We start from the raw sequence: 20827 nt of genomic DNA, 5'->3' as shown, positions 1-20827 counted from the left end.
AGAATTGAAAAGCACAGGGTGTGAGATCAGGGCAGGGAAGAGCAGAAAAGCCAAGATGCGAGAGAAAAATCCAAATCTGCCCAAACTGGGGGTTATTACTGCGACCCCAACTCAGGTCCCTGGAGGTTTGTAGGCACCTAAAGGGGTCCAGCACCCACCCCCTGCTCCCTGGGATGCTCGGTGAGCAGCCAGCTCCTGGCTCTGCACCCGAAATACCCAGTGTCGATCCCAGAGCCGTGCCCCATGGCCAGTGGCTTGTGTCCCCCTTCCCCAGCCTCAGCAGCCCCCAGCCCTGGCAAGACTGAGGCAGGCTTTGCAGGTAGGAGCTCTTATTAGACCAGCTGGTACAATAAGGAAGGGGAAAATAAAATAAAATAAATAAAATAAAAAAATAAAAAGCCGGGAGGAGATAACGGAGCCCAATGCCAGCTGTTTTATTTTGAGTGCCCGGTAGCAGCCGCCGCTCTCCGGGCTGCGGGGCTCGGGGATGCTGCGGGGAGCTGGGGACACCCCCGGGACGGAGGGACCGGGATGGCCCCGAACCGCCCCCCCCCGGCTTGAAGGGGGCCGGGACAGCCCCCGGCAATTCCCTGGGCTGCGAAAAGCCGGGACAGCCCCAACCCTGCCCGCGGTGGAAGGGGACCGGGACAGCCCCGGGACGCTCCCCGAGCTGGGAGGGATCTGCGAGCAGCCCCTTTACCGAGCCGAGCCGGGCTGAGCCGAGACACGTTGAAACGAGCCGGGCTGAACCGAGCCGGGCTGAGTCGAGCCAGGCTGATCCGAGATATGTTGAACCGAGCCGGGCTGAGCCGAATCGGCTGAGCCGAGACATGTCGAACCGAGCCGGGCTGAACCGAACCAGGCTGAACCAAGCCGAGCTGAGCCGAGCCGAGCTGAACCAAGCCACGTTGAACTGAGTCGGGCTGAACGGAACCGGGCTGAGCCGAGCCGGGCAGCAGCGGCACCGCACCCCCGACGGCAGCTGCCCGCCGCTCTCCTCCGCCCAGCCCGCAGCGCTCCGGCAGCCCCCCCGTCCTCCCCCTCCTCCTCCTCCTCTTCTCCTCCCCCTCCTCCCCTCCTCCTCCTCCCCCTCTCCTTCCTCCCCTCCTCCTCCTCCTCCTCCTCCCGCCCCCAGCCCGTTTTGGGCAGCGGCGCGCCCGGCGCTTCCAGCAGAGCCGCCGGCTGCGGGCAGAGAGCTGCGGAGCCTGCTCGGCCCCGGGGGGGGCAGGAAGGGAGGCAGCTCGGCGGCCCCCCCGGCCCGGCCCGGCCCGGACCCCCCCCACCACCCCTGCATGCCCGGGTGCCGAGCATGGCCCGCAGGCAGGCGCGGGCGGCGGGCGGGCGCTGGCTGCCCTGGCTGGGGCTCGCCCTGCTGCCCCTGGCCGTGCCCCCCGCCGCCGCCCCCGGGGGCTGCCCGTCCCCCTGCTACTGCGTGGCCACCCCCGAGCTGGTGCAGTGCCGCTACGAGCGGCTGGACGAGCCGCCGAGGGAGCTGCCGGCCTCCGTGCACAACCTGAGCATCGCCGGCAGCAACCTGAGCGTGCTGCGCAGAGCCGCCTTCGCCGCCCGCCCGCTGCCCGACCTCCGCCTGCTCCGCCTGCACCACGACAACATCCAGGCCATCGAGGACATGGCCCTGCAGGGGCTGCCGGCCTTGCGGACCCTCGACCTGAGCCACAACCCTTTGCTCTCGGTGGCTTCGGGCGCCTTCGCGGGCGCCCCGCTGCTGCGCACGCTGCAGCTCAACCAGGCGCTGCTGGCCGCCCCGCTGGAGGAGCAGCTCGCCTCGGCGCTGCGCAACCTCAGCCTGCGGCGCCTGGAGCTGGCGGGCAACGAGCTGCGGGCGCTGCCGACCACCCTGCTGCCCGCCGGCCTGGAGGAGCTGGACCTCCGCAACAACTCGCTGCAGCGGCTGGCGGCCGCCGAGCTGCGTAGCTTGGAGGCGCCGGGGCTGCGGGGGCTGCGGGTGTCCCTGGGAGCCAACCCGCTGCGCTGCGACTGCGCCCTGCGCCCGCTGCTGGCTTGGCTGCGCTCCGCCGCCGCCCGCGTGCCCGACGCTCGAAGCCTGCGCTGCGCCGGGCCTCCTGCGCTGCGCGGGGCCTCGCTGCTGCGCCTGCGGCCCGAAGGGTTGGGCTGCGCGGCCTCCGAGGGCGGCGAGGCCGGGAGGCTGGAGACGGCCTCCTACGTCTTCTTCGGCATCGTGCTGGCCCTCATCGGCATCGTCTTCCTCATGGTGCTCTACCTGAACCGCCGCGGCATCAAGCGCTGGCTGCACAACCTGCGGGAAGCCTGCCGCGACCAGATGGAGGGCTACCACTACCGCTACGAGCAGGACGCCGATCCACGCTGCGCCAGCGCCGCCGGCACCCCCGGCCTCTGACGGCACCCCCGGCCTCTGACAGCACCCCAAAATCCACCCATCACGCTGCCCCTCGACGCCTCCATCCCCGGCATCCTCCCCGACCCCATCCTGGTGCCACGGCACCGCTCCGGAGGCAGAGCCACCCCTGGGGATGCTGCGCGTGCCCATGTTGGGATGCGTCCAAGCGGGCAGCATCGCCCCTCGGAGGGCTCCGGACTGGCTCGCCCCCACACCCTGCTCCATCCCATCCCAATGGGACAGATCCTCTCCCCTGTCCCCATGCACGTGCGGGCAAAGTGAGGGCTGGGACAGAGCCCCGGTGGCACCGTGGATTAGGAGCCGCTCCCCGCACGTCTTCCCCACGCCGGTCCCCGTGTCGGACTCGCAGCGCACACGTGAGTGTTGGGCACGTCCCGGGGAGCTGCGGGCCATACCTGAAACTGTCCTGGACGTTCCTGGAGCCCGGACTCAACTTTGACCATGTACAGCTCTTTCCTATTAGATTTGTATTTGACTAAGGCGAAACTTGGCTTGATTGCTCCTTTTTTTTTTTTTCCCCCCTTTTTGTTTCTTGCTCCACACCTGGAGGAAAAAGCACGGGCCAGCTGCTCTCCCCGAGTAACAACGTGCTTTTCCGAGCCCATTGACCGATTTTCCTTTGTTTGACACCACTTCCATTTCTTTCCAGGCACAAAACAATGCAGCCGTGTGGGAATCGCCTCTGCGGGCTGCGTGCATGTTCCCCGGGGCACGCGGGGGCAGCTCTTTTTGGACTCTAACCCATCTCCTAGACTAGGCTGTCTCAGCACTTCGTAATTTAAAATGAATGAAGCAAAAGCTCCAGCTCTAGTGCACCTGCCCGTGTTTGCTTTAGAACCGTGCCTGTTACTATATCCTACAGCAAATATATTGAAAGCTGCATCCCTTGTATCGTCTATCTATCGTCTAAAGCTTCTTGCAGGGGGTTCCGGATATCCGCTGGTTATTGCAGTTGGTTCTCCAGAGGCAGGCAGGCAGCTGCGGGCTCCCTGGAAGCACAGAGTTTTGCTGGTGCTCACAAACTTACTTCTTTTCCTGGGCTGCTTCGGGGAGGCAGAGTGCTTTTGTGGGGTTTGTGCACGGAGCTCAGTCTCTGCCCTTCCTGGTTAGGGAGGCAGGGGCTTGCTAAATCACCCAGATAGCAGCTTTCCAAAGCAATTTTGCGCTCGAGTATTTGTTCCATAATTCATGAGCCACCCGGGTCTGCTGCAGGGAGAACCAGCACGGGGCTGCGGCTCGCAGGGTTTCCAAATGAAGGTGTAGCTCGTGCAAAGTGGCTCCTTAAAATGCTGTGCCCGGAGGCTCAGCATCCTCGGAGGGCTGGGGACATCCTCGGCGCGTCCTCGGTGCCGCGCCGGGAGCAGTGCCCGTACTGCCGGCTGCTTCGGGGTGCTGGGCACCACTGCTGGTTTTGCAGGGAGCAGCAGGTACGCAGTGTGTCGGGCTTGTAAATAAGAAAAGGAAGCTGCTGGGGTGTTCTGGGGGCTTTCTGGTCCCCTGAGCGTGCATGTGTGTGTGTGTGTGTGTGTGTGTGTGTACTTGGCTCCTGCGCCGGGCGGTTCATCCAGCGGAACTCTGCCAAGGGGCAGCACAACCTCTCTGTGCCCAGAGCCCCGGGAAGGACAGGATCTGGTGCACGGTGCTTTGCATTTCCTCCCTTTGCATTTTCTCCCCTTGTATTTTCCCCTTTTGTAAGCCCGGTGCTGAGGCAGGTGAGCCGGTAGGGACAGGAGAGCTGGTGCAGAGAGGCGGATGAGTGCTGAGCCGGGTGTCCTGGCTGCGTTCATGCAGGGAAAAGGCGCTGCGGGTCAAACCGAGCTTACTGGGGGCTTTGGGCTGGTCCTGCAGAGCAGGAGCTGGTCCCACACTAGAGCCGGGGCTCTGCAGAGGGTCCTGGCTCTGCGCTGATCCCGAGGAAAACCCCAGTTTGGTGCCTGCGCAGCTCAGCCCATCTGGGATGAGTTGCTCCTGCAGAAACCTGTCACTTTTCAGGGATCTTTCCAGAGGAGATTTCTTTCTATCCCAGGACCCTGCGGGCTCTGGCCCCGTCCCACCACCCCATGCGATGAATTACCGGGGATATTTGGAGAGGAGAAATCCCAGCCCCCTCCCCGTTCCTTGTCCTCTTTCCCACCTCATCCCCTGTTTTCCCACCCCTGCAAATCCCCCGTGCAGCCAAAACACAGTGCCCGAGCAATAAAAGGGGCGAGCGGGTGGATTTGCACACCTGGCCGCAAACCCTCCAGGGCAGCAATGACCTGGTCCCCCCCCTGCTTTTGCACAGCAGGGCACGGGGGGGGGGGGGAACTTCGACTGTTTTTACTGCTGGGGACACGGGGGAGGCGATGCAGGCGGCCGAACAACCCTCGGACCGTGCGCGCGGTGCCAATGTCCCCGGTTGGCTTCGTGGAGAGGGCACGGGGATGTCTCACGAGGGGGGTGACTCCTGGCCCCAAAACCCGTTGGCAAAGGCTGTCCGGAGCACTGTGCCCCCCCATCCCTGAGCGTGCAGAGCCCTTGGGGTGCGTGCAATGCCCCCCAGAGAGGCAGAGCCCCTTAAGCCCAGGGAGGCAAGTGGGCGAACACGGGGTGCAAGCGGTTGGGTAATTAACCAGCTGGAGGAGCGTAATTCTCATGGCTTGTTAACATAAACGTTGTTCTGCACAGCTCATAGCCCGCGGGTGACAATCCAGGAGGATTAACCCATGGCCGGGGCCTGCTGGCAGATCTCTGGATTAGGGAGATGAAGACTTGTCGGCCAAGCGAGGCTCAAAACGTGCTTTTTGGTTGCATAAACCCAGAGGTGCGCTGAGGGGGCTGGGATTGCCGCGACGTTTCTGCACGGGGCCTTTCTGCCGAGGGCTCTGCGAGGCTGATGAAACCTCCCCGTGGCTCTCAGCACCCCGAGGCTCCAGCCCCAGCTGTTTATAAGCCAGCAGTGCTCCAAGACCCAGCACGGGCTCCCAGATTTGGTTTTCCTCCCTTTTTTCCCTCCCCACACATCCTGGTGTGTTGTCGGTGCTCGGGGCTGCGTGGTTTGGCAGAATCCCTGCCCCGAGATCCATCTGGTTTGTACACAGTACCGTCAGTTTTCCCTTGCTGGCTGGCTGCAAGGCAGGGCCCTGAAATGGGGCAAAAACAGTGTTTTCGGAGCTGCCTGAATGAATCCAGGATGGGACCCAAGGGGCTGTGCAGGACAGGATAGATCAGGGCTGTTACCGTGTGTCCAAGGTCGGCGCAGCCCTGATGCTGCTCTCAGGGTCCAGGGCAGTGAGGAAAATCACCCTGGGGAAGGGAGAAGAGGAATGGTGGCAAACTGGATGAAAACTGCACTGACTGGTGCTGCTGAGCTTGCTCCAGAGGGTCGTTCGTAGCCGCATTCCCGGGACCTGGCACTTTTAATTAGTAGGACTGGGTACAGCTGGGGATGGAGGCTCCTGCCGAGCACCGACACGCTCAGCACAGCGATAGACCCTGTTAGTAGGCACCACGGGGTGGTGGGGACAGGCAGGATTTGTCCCTTGGGCACCCAGGAGCAGCGGGAGCTGGGTTGAGGGGGCAGCTCCCACCCCCCCCCCCAGGAGCCTGAACCCTGGGGACTCCCTCTGCACCCTAGGGTGCCCCCAGCCCCACGGCCTCGTGGCTCCCCCTGGCCCAAGGGTCCCCAGCGCGGGGCCACTTCATCCCCTGCATGCCCAACACGAACCAGTGCCAAGGACGGAAATTTCCTACATTTCACCCATAAAAAGCCCTAAAACCCTAAAAATAGGTGGGCTGCCCTACCCCACTGCTTTCAGTGCAGCCAGGTCCCTCCTGCAGCTGGAGATCGGCTCCTCGGGGGTGCTCGTGCACCCCAGGGGCTTTCACCTAATCCTGGCTGAGTACAAGGACGGGTTTCCAGTAACCTCCCCCAGTCTGGCTCACCTTCCAAAAAATCACCTGAGTTTCAGGTTGTCTCGAGCTTGTTCTTGGCACACGGGGGACAGGTGGGATGCTGGGGATGGGGAGAAGCTGATGGGATGGAGGCGATGCAGGGGCTATAACCTGGCTGCCGGGTGTCCCCGTGCCACCAGGCTCCCCCCGGTCGCTTGCAGAGCAGGGAAGAGCAGCTTCAAGGGGGTTTGGGCAGCACGGGGCCCTGCTCATGGGGTTGGGACAGGGCCACGGGCACGCTGCAGGCAGGGGAGGTTCTCAGGATCAGCCCCTGTGTCCCAAAGCCCTGGAGATGCTGCTGGGCACGGGCAGGATGAGCCCCGCTCTGACCCCGACCCCGTTGTGAACAGACCCGTCCAGCACCAAAGCAGATTTCCCTCCGCTGTTTGAAGGGAGCTGGCGCAGGAAGAGGATTATTTCATCAGCTAAACCAAGCTTTTGGCCACCCAAAGCGGACAGGTGCTGGGGGAGGCAGCGGTGGGGGCTCAGCACCCCGCCAGGCACTGCCCCGGCCCAGCTCAGGATTTGACCCGGGACCCTGGGGCTCTCCAGGGAGCACATCCTGAGTGGTGCGGAGCCCTAGCAGGCAGGTTGCTTCAGCAGCGCCTTGTGCCTGGGTAGGAGGACACCAGGAGGAGTTTGGGCCCCCATCAGCCGGACCTGGAGGAGGAGGCAGGAGCTGGCAGCAGGACACGGAGCATTTACCTCTCGGGGCTGTGCTGGTGCCAAAATTTCCAGGCTCTCCATCTCCTCGCCCAGCAAAGCGTTGCGGTGAGGGCTGGGGCACGGGGCTGGTGCTGTTCCTGGAAAAGGACAGACTTATTCAGCAGGAATTAGGACAGAAGAGCCCGGGGTCCTCCCCTCCCTGCTGAACCGTGCCTGGCCTCTCCGTACCCCAAAACCCCGGCCAGGCCCCAGCTGTCCCCGCACCCCAAGGAGGGTTCAGCACCCGGCTGCAGCACCCAGCGGGGCCCCAGTCCCTCGGCACAGGCTGCTGGGGACATCCAGCGCCTGCTCCCGCAGCTACAGAGGGGTGGAGGGAGGGAAGAGGGAAGGAAACCCGCAGAGGCTCAGCCCCATCCTGCCAGCTCCTGTCCTGGTCCCTGCCCTGCAACCCGCAGCCAGGGGGGCTCCCCTTTCCCCCCCACCCATCTGACCCCTCTGTCTGCGCACCCCATAAACACTTTTTTTTTTTTTTATAGCCCCGAAGCTCTCGGAGGGGTCCTGAAGTCTCTCCCTAGAAGGCTGCACTGTCAGCACGGCGGATAATTCGGGGCTAATTTTGGTGAGCTGGGGGGAGGACGGGGGGCCAGAGCAGGGAGCAGAGGGGGTTCAAGCCTTGGGAAGCGGGGAAAAGGAACGATTCTGAGCAGACGTCTCGGGGATGAGGTCTGCAGCCATCCCTGAAGGGATGCAGGAACGCTCCTGGGTGTGATGCTGTGCCCCTATTTCATACCAACCTTCGTTTTTTAAAAATACAGGATTTGTATTTGTACAATACGTACCTGTAGCCTGCAGGCTCACAAACAGCCTCTCCCTCCCCTCACCAGCTCCCTGCTGGGCTGTTAAGGTTCCTAGAACAAACTCGCCCCAAAACATCAGCTTCTCCAACTGCTGTGGCCCCAAATGTTCTCCTAAGCCCGCACGCGATCAATTTGCATCTTTCCTGAATCATGGTCCCCTTGGTCTCCTCTTTGTGTCATATATCCCAGCCTTTTTCTCTCCCACATTTATGAAGACAGTGCCTTAAATTATCCTGAGTAATCAGGAGCTGCAGACACGGGGCACTGTTTCTTCCTCTTGATTCCTGCCTAAAAAAGGAGGGGAAAAAAAAAAAAAACCCAAACCCTCACGTTTATATACACGGCACCCACCAGAGCCTCTCCCCCATCCTTGGGCTGCCCCGAAGCCACCCACAGCTTGGTCCTGAGCTCGGTTCTCCTCCTGCCTGCTGTGGGTGGCGTCAGGGGTAAGGGGCAGCATCAGTCCCCGGTGCTCTGCCTGGGGCAGTGCTGAGCCCCTGGGGAATGGCGTCGCGGTTTACAGATCCTACATCGTCAGGAGGGGGAAATCTCCCAACAGCTTTAGGAAACGCTGGCGTCCGCGGGGCTTCGGGTGGCAGGGACCCACCTGCAGCTGGGTGCGAGGATTTCCCACCAACATATTGCACAAATAAAGTCCTCCAGGTGGCACACGGTCCGTGTTCCTATTCCAAGGTGGGAACAGTTACCTGTTAGCTGTTTTGGGGGCAACAGCGTTTGACTAAAAAACACAGAGGAAACAGGAAGGATTGCTACTACGAAGAGAATATTTTTTATTACTTATAACACTTCATTCAGCTAAGTCCACATAGCAATACACACAGAAATACTTCAGAAAAGTGCAAATTCTCACTCTATTTGTAATATGCCCTAGTTTTACAGAAGAACAGACACTGGGTAAACAAGAGCACAGATCCAGAACTCCCCAGGACTCTAGGCAAGGGAACAATGCGACTTTGGATACTTCAACCACCTCGTACAAAGCTACTACTGAGCACGCAGAGGGTGGGGAAGGAGAGCAAGCGTCCTGTGCACCAGGAAGCTGGTGGCAAGACGGACTTCAGTCATCCAAGTGTCACCATGCAAACAGCGCCCCTTGCTTAGGTGGGGAAGAACAGATGGGAAAAAAGAGGGGAAAGATGAAATAATGACAAAGATTTTAAGATTAAAGAGAACATCCACTTCAGTCTTCAACTTTATTCACCAGGGCTCACCGGTCGCAGGAAACATCTCATCTCTGCAGGCACTGGGCCCAGCCCTTCACAGCCCAGCGAAGCCTGGTTCTGAGGTGTCCTGAAGCCAGGCGTGACCACGCCAGGTTATTTGCAAAGGGCTTCATCTGTTTCTCAGATACAGGAGCCCACATTTAAAGCCTCAGTGCAGAGCTCAGCATCACCACGGTATTTAAAAACAGAAACCAAACTCCCTAATGCCTCAGGAGCCAAAGAGGAGACACCAAGTGCTACCTGAGTACTGCTACACCGGGGAGCAAGGCCATAGATTTCAACTTGCTTATCTTTAGTTGGAGGATCCCCGCAACTGCTTGAGGTCGGTCAACAACTGCCCAAGGTGGGTAAAAGGCCTCCAGGCAGCGGGCACTGCATGTTGTAAGTCACCTCTAGGTCTGAAACAGAAAACCACCGAATTTTAATTCTTATTTGCATCATTTGCGGTGTAAATTAAGTACTTCCCCTCTTTAGAAAAAAAGTTAGGCATTTAAAATGTAGGACATTAGGGGACCTCCTCAAGCAAGATGCCAGTTCCCATTCAGCCTAAGGAAAGCCAAGGCTCCCTTCGAGTTGCGTGCTGCTGGGGTCCAGGCTGTGGAGAGGGCAAGCGAAGCAGGCTGGCCCCCCATTTAAACAGGGCTCTGCATCAACCGCAAATGCAAAATGGGGGCTACACCACCTCAAGCTTTATGTGGACCTTCCAGTTGAACTCTCCAGTGTTAAACACGTTCCTTCCTTCTCTTCTACACAAGCCTGTTTGACTCATGCCATGGAAGCATCCTTTAGAGTTGCAGAAGGAAAGACATGAGTACCACGTGAAGCTATTCAAGTCAGACTGCACACTATCACAACTAGAATAAAAAAGCTGGCTAGAAGCTCACGGACATCCAACTTTGCCTGGCAAGTTCCCTGTACTTATAAAGTTCCTCTCCTAGGCCCTTGGAAATACAATTTTACCACACATCTGAGTGAGACAGGGATTAAGCCTGTCACATCAAAAAGAGAAAACACAGAAACAATCCCCCCTAAACGCTAAAAAACAATCAGCAGTATGATTGCAGTTTAGGCTGATGACTTGCTGTAGACAAACTTTTAAAGAGCTGCATTTAAACTGGAAGCACCTAGTAAACAACATCCAGAATGTATTTGATCCATCACCTGCTTCCTACTCAAGTTTGAAAAGCTTTTGTTCTTGCCTGAAAAGTAAGAAAGGACAGCCAGGAACTGAAGAAGATTGTGCACAAGCCCAACAAACTGACACGCTGTACAAGAAAGTTACAGGACACTGAAATAAGAGAATTACAGTCCTTCACAGTAAAAGTAAGGGAGACAAGGCAAATGGGAGGAGATAAGGGAAAATAGTTCCTCAAATGGAACAGTATAAATATATCAAACGGTTCAAATATGGTAGGAAAACAAGGGTAGCAGCAGTTTAAGAACAGCAAGTTACTATATCCTTAAAATACATTCAATATGTTGTGCCTGTTGCTGTCATTCCAAGAGCACTATTACATCTATAACTTACTGCTCAAATCTATCGATGAGGAGAAACCTAGATCCTTAACTCCCTGTGTTCGTCTTTTTACTAAAGATATTTAGATCATGAACAGTAGCCAACTTCTAAGAGCGACGATTTGAAAATATACTCACAATCCTCTTCCATACTGCATTTATAACTCTTGCCTACTGATAAAGCAGACCTCTGGGAAACTGCAGATTCCTGCGCTTTGTAGGAACACAATTGTTAACTCACAAGACAACTCCTATCGCTAACTGCTACAATACACACACGGCTGGCCTCATCTCACACGTTATGCTTTTTTACAGCTTTAACCTTTACTCGTATTCCAAGTGACTTGTTCTCTTTGAGCTACTAGTAGGGTATTTAACAGCAAAATCCAAACCATCCAAGGTTTTGATTCTGCTGCCGGGCGAAGAAATGGCAAGACCTCCTTCGAATTCAGTGCAGTCAGAGCAGGAGCCAGGTTCGAACCTTTTTGTGAAAACTGAAGGCAAAGCATCAAAGTTATGCCTTCACTCCTTCTGATACCTACCCAGAGCTGTACAATACAATAAGTATACTCCAAGTGTAAATGCTTTCACCCATTTTCCTCACCACATCAGTCACACGTACAATCAGGAAAAAAAAAAAGAGGTTTTTGGCATTAGATACATTTCACTCAATTGCAGAACATTTTGGAAACGTTTTCTCTTAAAATAAAAAATAAATAAATATGGGTGGTAAATAAGAATTTGTGCAACACAGACTTTCTGCGGTACATGTACATTCACATACAGCAAAAATACTTATCCACGGTTATAGTGCAAAGCTTCTATCAGCATGAAATACCCAATACCCGCACAGACAGAGAAACCTTGGTGCTCTTTTAAAGCCATCTAGGTGCAACACATACAAAACCACTCTGCACGGTCCTACGGCATCAAGCTGCAAGGGACAAGAAGATGGAGGACAAGTTTAGATATTTAACAGGGGCAAAGCGATGGCTTTACCTTAAGTGCATCTTAGGTTCTTCTCACGTAACCTTCAATACAGAGCTCAAGTGTTCAGTTTTTAATCTATTTCTTTTCTTTAATTACCGTAAAGAGAGTGGACAGATGCCCACAAGATCACTGACTTTATTCTGAAGGCTGTTAGCAACTTGGTAGCAAATGTCAATGAGTATTATTCTCAGTTAATCAATATCCAGTTTTTCCTCAGTGTTGTTTCAGTTGAAGCATCTTCAAGAACTTTCCTATGCCAAAAGATGGCTTTTGTATTTTGAATTGGTAGACATCTACGTGCTTCTGTATCAGTATTACTGTTTTATCTTTTTTTTTTTTTTTTAGAAAAAAGTGATTAAGAGGATCACTTTCTGCTCAAAGATAGAAAATAGTGAGAAGTAAAAATTGTGCCTTAAAAGAATACAGAAGGTAGTTTATAAGATGTGGCAAAAAATAAGATTTAAAAAACAAGATTTAGCAAAAAAAAAAAGTCTCACCTCCATTCTCCCCCCTCTTTTATTTCTTTAAATACATAGACATTATGACTTCAAGCCGTCAAAACCAAAAAAGTCCCAAAAAAGTCACTAACCGGAATTTTCATACAAAGTTACTGAATTTCTGAAACCTTTATTAAAAAAAAAGTTAAATCCCTTCAAAGATATGGGACAAAAAAAAACAAAAACAGCTATAAAGCCTGTAGTAGTTAGAACAGGCAATTTAACCAAGAAACGAACAAGTTTCTACTCCTTTAGAAGCCTTGGAAAGGCACCACGGAACTCAAAAAACAGACTGCAAGTGGAACTGCATGTGTTGCCACTATTGTTTCACTCTCTGGTAAATATTTTAAGATGCACACAGGAAAGAAACACCACACCAAGAGCACCTTTAACAACAGAAGGATACTTAAGTAGCTGAAAAATGTTGTTGAAAAATGTTGTATCGGAACAACTTGTCTAAACAAGATATGCTAAGCACTGAATTCTACTTCAACAGATTTGGAAATTAAGACCTATAAAAACGCCACCAACATCCACGCAGAACAGCTAGGAAGAAGCAGGCTTTTTTTTTTTTTTTGTCAGCTTGGGGTGATCGCTTCCTTCAAACACTACAACTATTCCATTTTAAAGCCTTTTCACGCAAGAGGTACTGGATACCTGAAATTAGTTTAAGACAAGACCCCGACAACTACAGACAACTGTTTTAAAGCTGCTGCAGCAGTTCATTTGCATTGGTGCAGGTCAATTAGTCTTTTGGTCAAAAGAAGAGGAAAGTCTAGGTAATAAATTCCATCCCTCTCTTTCACTTTCTCTGTTTATCCTAGTTTGCTAGCCCAGAGTTCTGACAAAAGGATGCTTCTTCGTTATAGAATAAAAGTGTAGCTGCTTGTTTAAACACACACACACACACGCACACGTATTCAATCAAGTCCTGTTCTTGGTTCCTTTGTTTGACATAACGCAGTGCAAGCAGTCACGTCTTTAACCAGGAGACCTAAGCGGAGCGCCAGATCAGTCCGTTCTTATCAGGCTCAAGAAAATGCTCAATCAAAGCCCCAATAAGCTTCTGAAGTTCTTCTTCCAGCACGGTTCTGTCACTAGAAAGGGAATAAGACGTCAAAGGTTAACATCAAGCATCTATTTAAAATATAAATTAAAAAATAGCAAGATCTGACGGTGATGGAGTAGTTTTCTTATGTTTCCTACACGGAAAGACTCCAACCTGCTTGCTTTAACAAGCTACTTTCCGGTAGCTTGGTAAATCTGGTGGATTTCTGACAATCGCCACTAGAGGGTGATAATTTTCCCAGCCAAGAGAGCACAGGAACTAACTGCTGCAAAGCCCATGCAAAACTGCTAAGACACTGATTATCCACTGATTAAAAAGTCAGAACGAGCTACTAATAGAAGAGGTAGGTGCCCTATATTCTTCTCTACAGAGTTCAGCTACCCTTCACGGATATGTGGTTGTATTTTGACTGAAATTCAAATTAAGGGGATAGAGTACTCAGGTGAAGTGTCACTGCTCACAATACAACACCCTACCACACTGATACTTTCCCAATTTAAAGCTGTATACTCCCTTTCCTACCCTGGAAGTCTCACAGGAAGAAGGGGAACTCAGCCTGTTTTTAAAGAGGCAAAACAGGCTTTTTATTTACATGGGCTTTGCTCACATACAGAACTTGCAATATATCAATGCCCTTCGGGTCACCACCTCCTTTTAAAAATACACCCCAAATGCTGCAACAAAACTGACTTTCCTGATGCTCAGCTTTTAGGAATAATCGATAAACAGAAACTCAGAAACACTTGCAAAGCAATTACGGAGAGAAGTACGTTTTGAAGCACCTAAAGAACATTTTATGCCTTGAACCGGGGAAGCTTGAAAGCTTTTCAATTCCACATTCCAGGTCACGATTGCCATTAACCAGCAGCACTACTGAAATTAGAGGTCGTTGTATTTTGCTGACTTACCAGAACTAACAGCAAAAGCCCAATAGATGCATCAAAGCACCACGAACACTTTGGTTCTCTATCCACTACTCCTACTTACCTGGCCCTCTGTTAGGTTAGGGGCAGTATTTCCAGCCTTCATTTCTTCCTTGTTGGTGCAGCTGTTTGCCTCAACCATATCTTACCTTTTCTTCAGCAACTGACATCAGATAGTACCTTGCCTGCTTCCAGGTTTATGGAAGCATGTTCCAACTGCATTGAGAGTCTCCCTGCTCACACAAACAAAGCGCATTCCTAGAGCAGACGATCAGCAAGCTCTTACCAGAAGCTTGTGTTTATTGGGTAAGAGCTGCCATTCAGAAAACTGGGGTGTAGAACTACCACTTCTGCTGTTATTCCATACTCAGTTCAAAAAGATGATTCAGAAGATGGGCTCTAGCTGTGTTAGACACTTCATGTAGCAATCAACAGGTTTTTTTTTTTTTTTTTTACAGGATAATTCAGCATCCTCTGGAAACCTGTCTAGGCATGGACCTGTGCATCCACTCACATCCATATTTTTACAAGCAAAGCCAAACTTCCATTATCCACTGCCTGCCTCTATCTGACCAAAACACGCAGTGATAAAAATACGTTCATCCTGAATTCCTGCCCATAAGTAGAAACAAATACTGAATTAGAGGCTCCTTTGTGCTATTTTCAAGTTCTCTGCTCCATCTCAGCTAGACTGAGAACCTAGGATACTTATCTGCACCTCTGTTCACAGCATTTCAAAAAAAGTATGATTTCAAAAACATTTTTTTAACCGAAGAAGCTAAAGCCATGTGGTTATCAAAAGGGGACAGACCTCTAATTACTATCCAGTACCTTGAAGCAACACAGCAGATTCCCAAATGCAACAGGAATCCACCTGGGTTTAAGTATACTTGTCAGCAGCAGCACAACTTCCTTACATTTTAATTCCAAGAGAATGAGCAACTGGCTTAATAAAAGAAGTCTCCTACAGTAGCAGATGCTTAAAATTCAATTTTTGGCTTATCCACTATAGATGGAGGGGATCTCTTATGAGCAGGAACGTGCATCACTGGCCAGTTAAGAGGCTGGAACAGCCAGCTAAGGCCTCTAAGGAAGCAGCAGCAGCAGAAGAATCCCTCTCCACAGAGGAATTGATACCTCAGTGCTGTCCTTTCAGCCCGAAGGCACCTTGAAACACACGCACACAGTCCTGCTACTGACCTCTGCTCAGGCAGCGCACACATCTCTGCGTAGTACTTGATCTTTGGTTCTGTTCCACTTGTCCGAAGGGTGGCAACACAACCATTTTGAAATGTAAAAGTGATCATCTGACTGCTTTTACTCACCGGCAGCACCTACACGAACAACAAAACTGTATTACTTTGGGTGTATTTAACTTCCAATCCCTTCAAAAACAGAACCTCTCCTGCAAAAATACTTTGTAACTCACCGATTTCTTATTCGGCTGGCTGCTATCATAGCCAGTGGTAATATCTCGTACGTGTAATATATTGTAAATACCACAAAACTTTGGGTAAGACTGAGGGGCATCAAAGTTCCGAAGCTTCTCAAATATCCTTTTGATAGTAGGAGGATCATAGCACAAGAAATAGGAAGTCTTTGATATGTGATAGCCATACCTACAAGAAAATGATTTTTTTCAGTTAAAAGACTCAGAAGTTTCCTGCATGTTTGGTATCTAAAGTCAGTCCCTGTGTGGAAAAACAACAGAAAAAGAATTCAGCTCTCACAGCTGTGGGAACACATATTTATAGGGAAATATTTGGCCTCTGAAGCAGATTTTTTGCATTACTCAGAACATCTCAAGGTATTTTTAAATTCCAGTACAGATTTCAGTTACAAAGAAGTAAAAGCCAACGGTTTAAGACAGAACTGTGGGTCCCTTTCAACTGAACTAAAAACATCAAGTCCAAGTGCCTGACCACTTCAGGGCTAACCATAAGTTAGAGCATACTACGAAGGGCATTATCCAAATCATCCTCTTGAACAATGACGAGCATGGGGCATGAACCACCTCACCAGGAAGCCCATTCCGCTGTTCGAGCGCCACCACAGTAAAGAATTTTTTCCTAGTGTCCAATCTGAACCTCCCCTCATGCCACCACGTCCAGAATAGCTAGATAAAACATATTAATGAAAAACACAACTTACGTTTCATATACCTCAATGAGTTTCTGCGCCAGTGACAGGTTCTTGCTTTCCAGGTAGGTTGCCATTTCAGCTATCACCACAGCTGCACTTACACCGTCTTTATCCAACACTGATGTGCCACACATGAAGCCTAGAAATAAAAACCTGATTGTGGAAAACTAAGTTGACATACTATTATTCTGATTTACCGAGTGAAATTTTAACCCTGTTTCACATAAATGAATATTGGCCAATATATGTAAGCTTTTTATTACTGCATATTGTTGCCCTCCTCCAAGAAATCCAGTTAACTTAGGGTTAAAGGGATAGAAAGATATGTACTATAATCAATTGAATCCGGACTGATAACATCTGTTGTCTGAGGGGATCTCTCAGAGTACAGTGCTAAACATATCAATTTCCTTGTTCTGTGCAAGCCCAGCAATATTGCAAACAGTCTCGCCAGTAATGTGAATCAAAGGAATCCCTATTGATACAGATTTGGTAACCTAAAAAACAGTGCTCCACAGTACTGCCAGTCTGTCTTCTTTCTGAAGGGCTTCATGAGCAAGATCTTAACCCCTCATTGTTAAAAGCTTCTGGAGTTTTATGACTAGTGGAGGAAACCGATACGGAATACACACTCCCTTCAGGAAAGGCTTCCTTTTCAAATGACTTACTGCATGTGAATATGCTATCCTAAAAAGCTGCCATTCGTCCTAAGAAGTGGAGAATCCCTACAGCTGAAACGTTCACGGTGCAGTTCTGTACTGATGAGTGGTGTCAGCAAGCTTACCAAGGCAAATAGAGCAAGGCAAGGTCAGCAGGAATATTCACACAGCTCCATAAGGCAGCTAACGCCATTACTGCCCATGGCTAGATTTCCTACAGGCTGTTTCTGAAGTAGGAAATAAATTAACTTTGGCTAAAATGCTATGAAGCAGCAGTAGTTTGGCTCTTGGGACCTTTATTAGAACAGGTGTGCGTCAGGGAACTGCACAAGAACAGTAATCAGGACCAGAGATCCGATGGGATCATAAGTATTTAACAGCATTTACTATGATAGTTGTCAAGTTGATTTGATGAGAGCAAAATACCAATACTAGTAACAAGAAGAACAGACAACAAGCAGTACTCGTGTGTTTGTTTTCACAACTAAGACCACTCCTTTTTAGTTACATTTCTGCTGCACAGTCCTTGACATTTTAGAGTGATGGTCATATACATACCGATAGACTCTTCAAAGGCAAAGAGAACTTCTTTTCCATTATCTAGGAGATCTTTTACTCTACTTCCAATCCACTTAAAACCAGGGAGTGTTTCCTGAAACAGAGGGGAAAAAAGATTGCACTGTGTACAAACTCTCTACTTAGTTTCAAGTCAAACAAGCAAGTGTAACCACTGGTCCCTTCACCTCCAAGATACTTCCTTGAATTGCAATCCTGCGTGTCAGACCTGGAAGTTCAGAGAAGCGGAGAAAAAAAGTGGATGCATTCAGGATTTTAGAGTCAATGGGGAAGTCTGCTGAGTCAATATGCTAAAGCTAGAAGACATTTTTCCTACTTTAATGAATAGTTTTCCTGAATTTAAACCTCATTAACTGATCAACAGAATAGGGACGGCACACAGGTCAGACCTTCCATTTAGCTTACGAATCTAAGGCAAAGTGACACCAGATAGCATTATTTCACTAGTAAATACTCAACTGGGATCTGAATACTAAGTCAAGGAATAAGCGTGCTTAAGAGACTGCTGTTATCTCTGAGATCTGATAAGTGCTACAGGAAGGAAGATCTTATAATATGAGACAACCACGTAAAGGAAAACTTACAGCAGCCTGGGGGTAGTGGAAGGGAAAAGCACTTATGTTCCTCAAATCAAGCAAAAGCAGTGAAAATTTTAGAAACTGATCTCAAAGAAAAGGAAAGTACATAGAAAGGAAGCTCTCAGAGGACATCAAGGGGTTCTATAAATTCCCAGCTGTTTTCCAGACAAATCTGTTCCTTGCTAGAAAAATAGTATGAACAGTATTTAGTGAGATAATGAGATCCTCTTCAAGGCAGTGATACTCATCCAGATTAATCTTATCTGGAAAGTCAAACAAAATAGCTTCCAGCATTGTTTTAGTTTTTAATTCCACATTGTTTGGCAAAACATTTTTTCCTAACAGGTTTAATTTCAACATGTGTATTAAATAAGACCTGAATCTTAGTATGTTTGTGCTAAACTTTAGAGTATTTGCATCTCGTGGCTAACATCCAACAGCCTCAGTAATCAAAACAAGTACTTACTTTGAATGCAGGAACTAAAATAATAACTGTCATTCAGCAGGAGCAGCCCTCATTTTCTTTTTTAGCTTGTGTCAGGAGTAGTGCGGCCAGCAGGGCCAGAGGAGTGATCATCCCCCCTGGGCTCTGCTCTGGTGAGGCCGCACCTCGAGTGCTGGGTTCAGCTTTGGGCCCCTCACTACCAGAAGGACATCGAGGCCCTGGAGCGTGTCCAGAGAAGGGCCCCGAAGCTGGGGAAGGGCCTGGGACACAAGTCCTGTGAGGAGCGGCTGAGGGACCTGGGGGGGTTTGGGCTGGGGAAGAGGAGGCTCAGGGCAGACCTTATGGCTCTCTGCAACTGCCTGAAAGGAAGGGGTGGGGAGCTGGGGGTCGGCCTCTGCTCACAGGTAACCACTGATAGGACCAGAGGGAACGGCCTCAAGTTGTGCCAGGGGAGGTTCAGGCTGGAAATGAGGAGACATTTCTTCTCAGCAAGAGCGGTCAGGCGTTGGGACGGGTTGCCCAGGGAGGTGGTGGAGTCCCCGTCCCTGGGGGTGTTCAAGGCAAGGTTGGATGTGGTGCTTGGGGACATGGTTTGGTGGGTGACAGTGGTGGTAGGGGGGTGGTTGGACCAGGTGATCTTGGAGGGCTTTTCCAGGCCTAACGATTCTGAGATTCTATGAATCAGTGCAAGGTGATTAGGTCTGGATAGGTCCAGATATATAGGACAAGAACCAAGAGAAAAACCATTTCATTATATGTAATTAAAGTTTTGCGTTGCCTGTTACAGCCTACTTGCAGATTAGCAGAAGTTGATACCATAGCCTGCGTTCACTGTAAGGGGCATTGAGAAACAAACTGCAGGTGCTAGTGTACCTAATACTGAAATCAGACTTGTCTAGGTAAAGACATTATTCTCTGCATATTGGGATGCATAAATACTCCCAGCCAAGAGGCTGGAAGTTATTTTTCTATTTTTCATTTCATAAAATCGTAGTGAAGGGCTAGAGAGAGAGAGAGGTTGTACAGCAATCAGATTTTACTCTGCAAAATGGCATCAGTAAAACCCACACGTACTTCAAAGTGAAATCCTTCTTTAAGTGCAATTGCCCTCAAAATTTTTGAGGAAACTGTGGTCGCTAACATGTAAACATTCTTCACATCAGCATCTTTGGAGCAGTTTTCCTTCCAGCATGAAAACATCCACCACCCAAACAAAGCTGCCAGCTCGTTGCCAGTGAACACCTTCCAGCAGCCACTGCAAACAGAACAGAAAATAGAAAATAAGTGTTGTTTCAAGTTTCCTAGAAGCACGCACTCCGGGGAAGATGTTTTCTGCAGTCACTGGATCAACCAGAATCTGAGCACACTACTGACTAGCTGCTCTACACAAAGCCACCGTACTAAACAGGACTCCACATTTATCACATCTCAATGATTTACAAGCACAGTACATTCTATTTTGCAAGCAAAAGATATCAATTAAGTTTCCTTACTATCAACTTGCAAACACCTTATAATTTATTGGACGGAAGTATAGCAATCTATACAGTCTACGCACTGCAGTCAGGCAATGCCTGCACAGCTGTGCACTATAGACAGTTACTACTTACACAATTATTGGCATTTTGGCCTGTTAGTGGAAGAAAAATAATTTATATTCAATATAAAGAAGCCAGGAAAAAAAAAAAAAAACAGCTAACTGTCCCAAGGTAACATTTATTCGCCTACTAGAAATGAAAAAGCAGAAACTACTTTTTCCAGTTCGGATTCTATCTTTAGCAACCACTCAACTTTTCACTTAAGTTTTACTTGGCCTTTTTGCTGTAACACTAGTATTTCACCTAATTTTTTTCCTGTATTAACCGATTTTATTTAAAATACATTATTGGAGGTAGAGTTATACTAGAACATGAAGCTAGCATGAAAAATACCCACATAGCTAAGGCACAACTGGAAAGGGTGGGTTTAAGGTATGTGTCTACCACATTGGGTCATTCTGCAACATTCACTACCTGTACCTCACTAAGAGAAATAAAAGGTCCCATTACTTACTTCTCCTGCTGTTCTGCCACTGCTAGTCTATCTGCATCTGGGTCGGTGGCCACTACTACTTTAGCACTTTCTTTCTCTGCAAGCCTCAGTGACAACTCCTAGTGGGAGAAAGGTGGGGGGGGGGGGGCAGGAAATGAAATAAATGCAGTCTTAGTTAATTTACACATAACACATAAAAAAGAAAATCATACAGATCACCCAGTCCGTAAACACAGTTGAAAGCCAGGTACTCCCTGTTCCTTCCCCAATTCATTTTTCATCTAAATGAAGGAAAATCCCC

General features: G+C 50.2%; 2 protein-coding genes across 3 annotated transcripts in view; one reads left to right on the top strand and one right to left on the bottom strand.

Moving 5' to 3' along the window:
- Nucleotides 1–1354: 1354 nt before the first annotated feature.
- TPBGL (trophoblast glycoprotein like) lies at nucleotides 1355–2624 on the top strand (the record flags this gene model as incomplete). Its single annotated transcript, XM_035571348.1, has 1 exon — nucleotides 1355–2624. A coding segment is annotated over one exon (1026 nt), but the record flags the coding sequence as incomplete, so codon positions are not given.
- Nucleotides 2625–8632: 6008 nt separating this feature from the next.
- The window catches only part of PGM2L1 (phosphoglucomutase 2 like 1), a 36978-nt gene continuing 24783 nt past the window's right edge, over nucleotides 8633–20827 (bottom strand). For both annotated transcript variants that reach the window (XM_035571341.2, XM_050714905.1), the window contains exons 8-14: nucleotides 20548–20645; nucleotides 19570–19750; nucleotides 17455–17548; nucleotides 16247–16376; nucleotides 15525–15714; nucleotides 15296–15429; nucleotides 8633–13200 (exon numbers count right to left, since the gene is read on the bottom strand). In XM_035571341.2, coding sequence (XP_035427234.1) covers nucleotides 13098–13200; nucleotides 15296–15429; nucleotides 15525–15714; nucleotides 16247–16376; nucleotides 17455–17548; nucleotides 19570–19750; nucleotides 20548–20645 — 930 coding nt within the window. In that variant the 3' untranslated portion in view covers nucleotides 8633–13097. The remainder of the gene's footprint in view (nucleotides 13201–15295; nucleotides 15430–15524; nucleotides 15715–16246; nucleotides 16377–17454; nucleotides 17549–19569; nucleotides 19751–20547; nucleotides 20646–20827) is intronic.

The sequence above is a fragment of the Cygnus atratus genome, chromosome 1 (genome assembly GCF_013377495.2).
Source record: "Cygnus atratus isolate AKBS03 ecotype Queensland, Australia chromosome 1, CAtr_DNAZoo_HiC_assembly, whole genome shotgun sequence".
Lineage (NCBI taxonomy): Eukaryota > Metazoa > Chordata > Aves > Anseriformes > Anatidae > Cygnus > Cygnus atratus.
The sequence above is the reverse complement of the archived record's forward strand: the minus strand, read 5'-3'. Positions and strand labels throughout refer to the sequence as shown.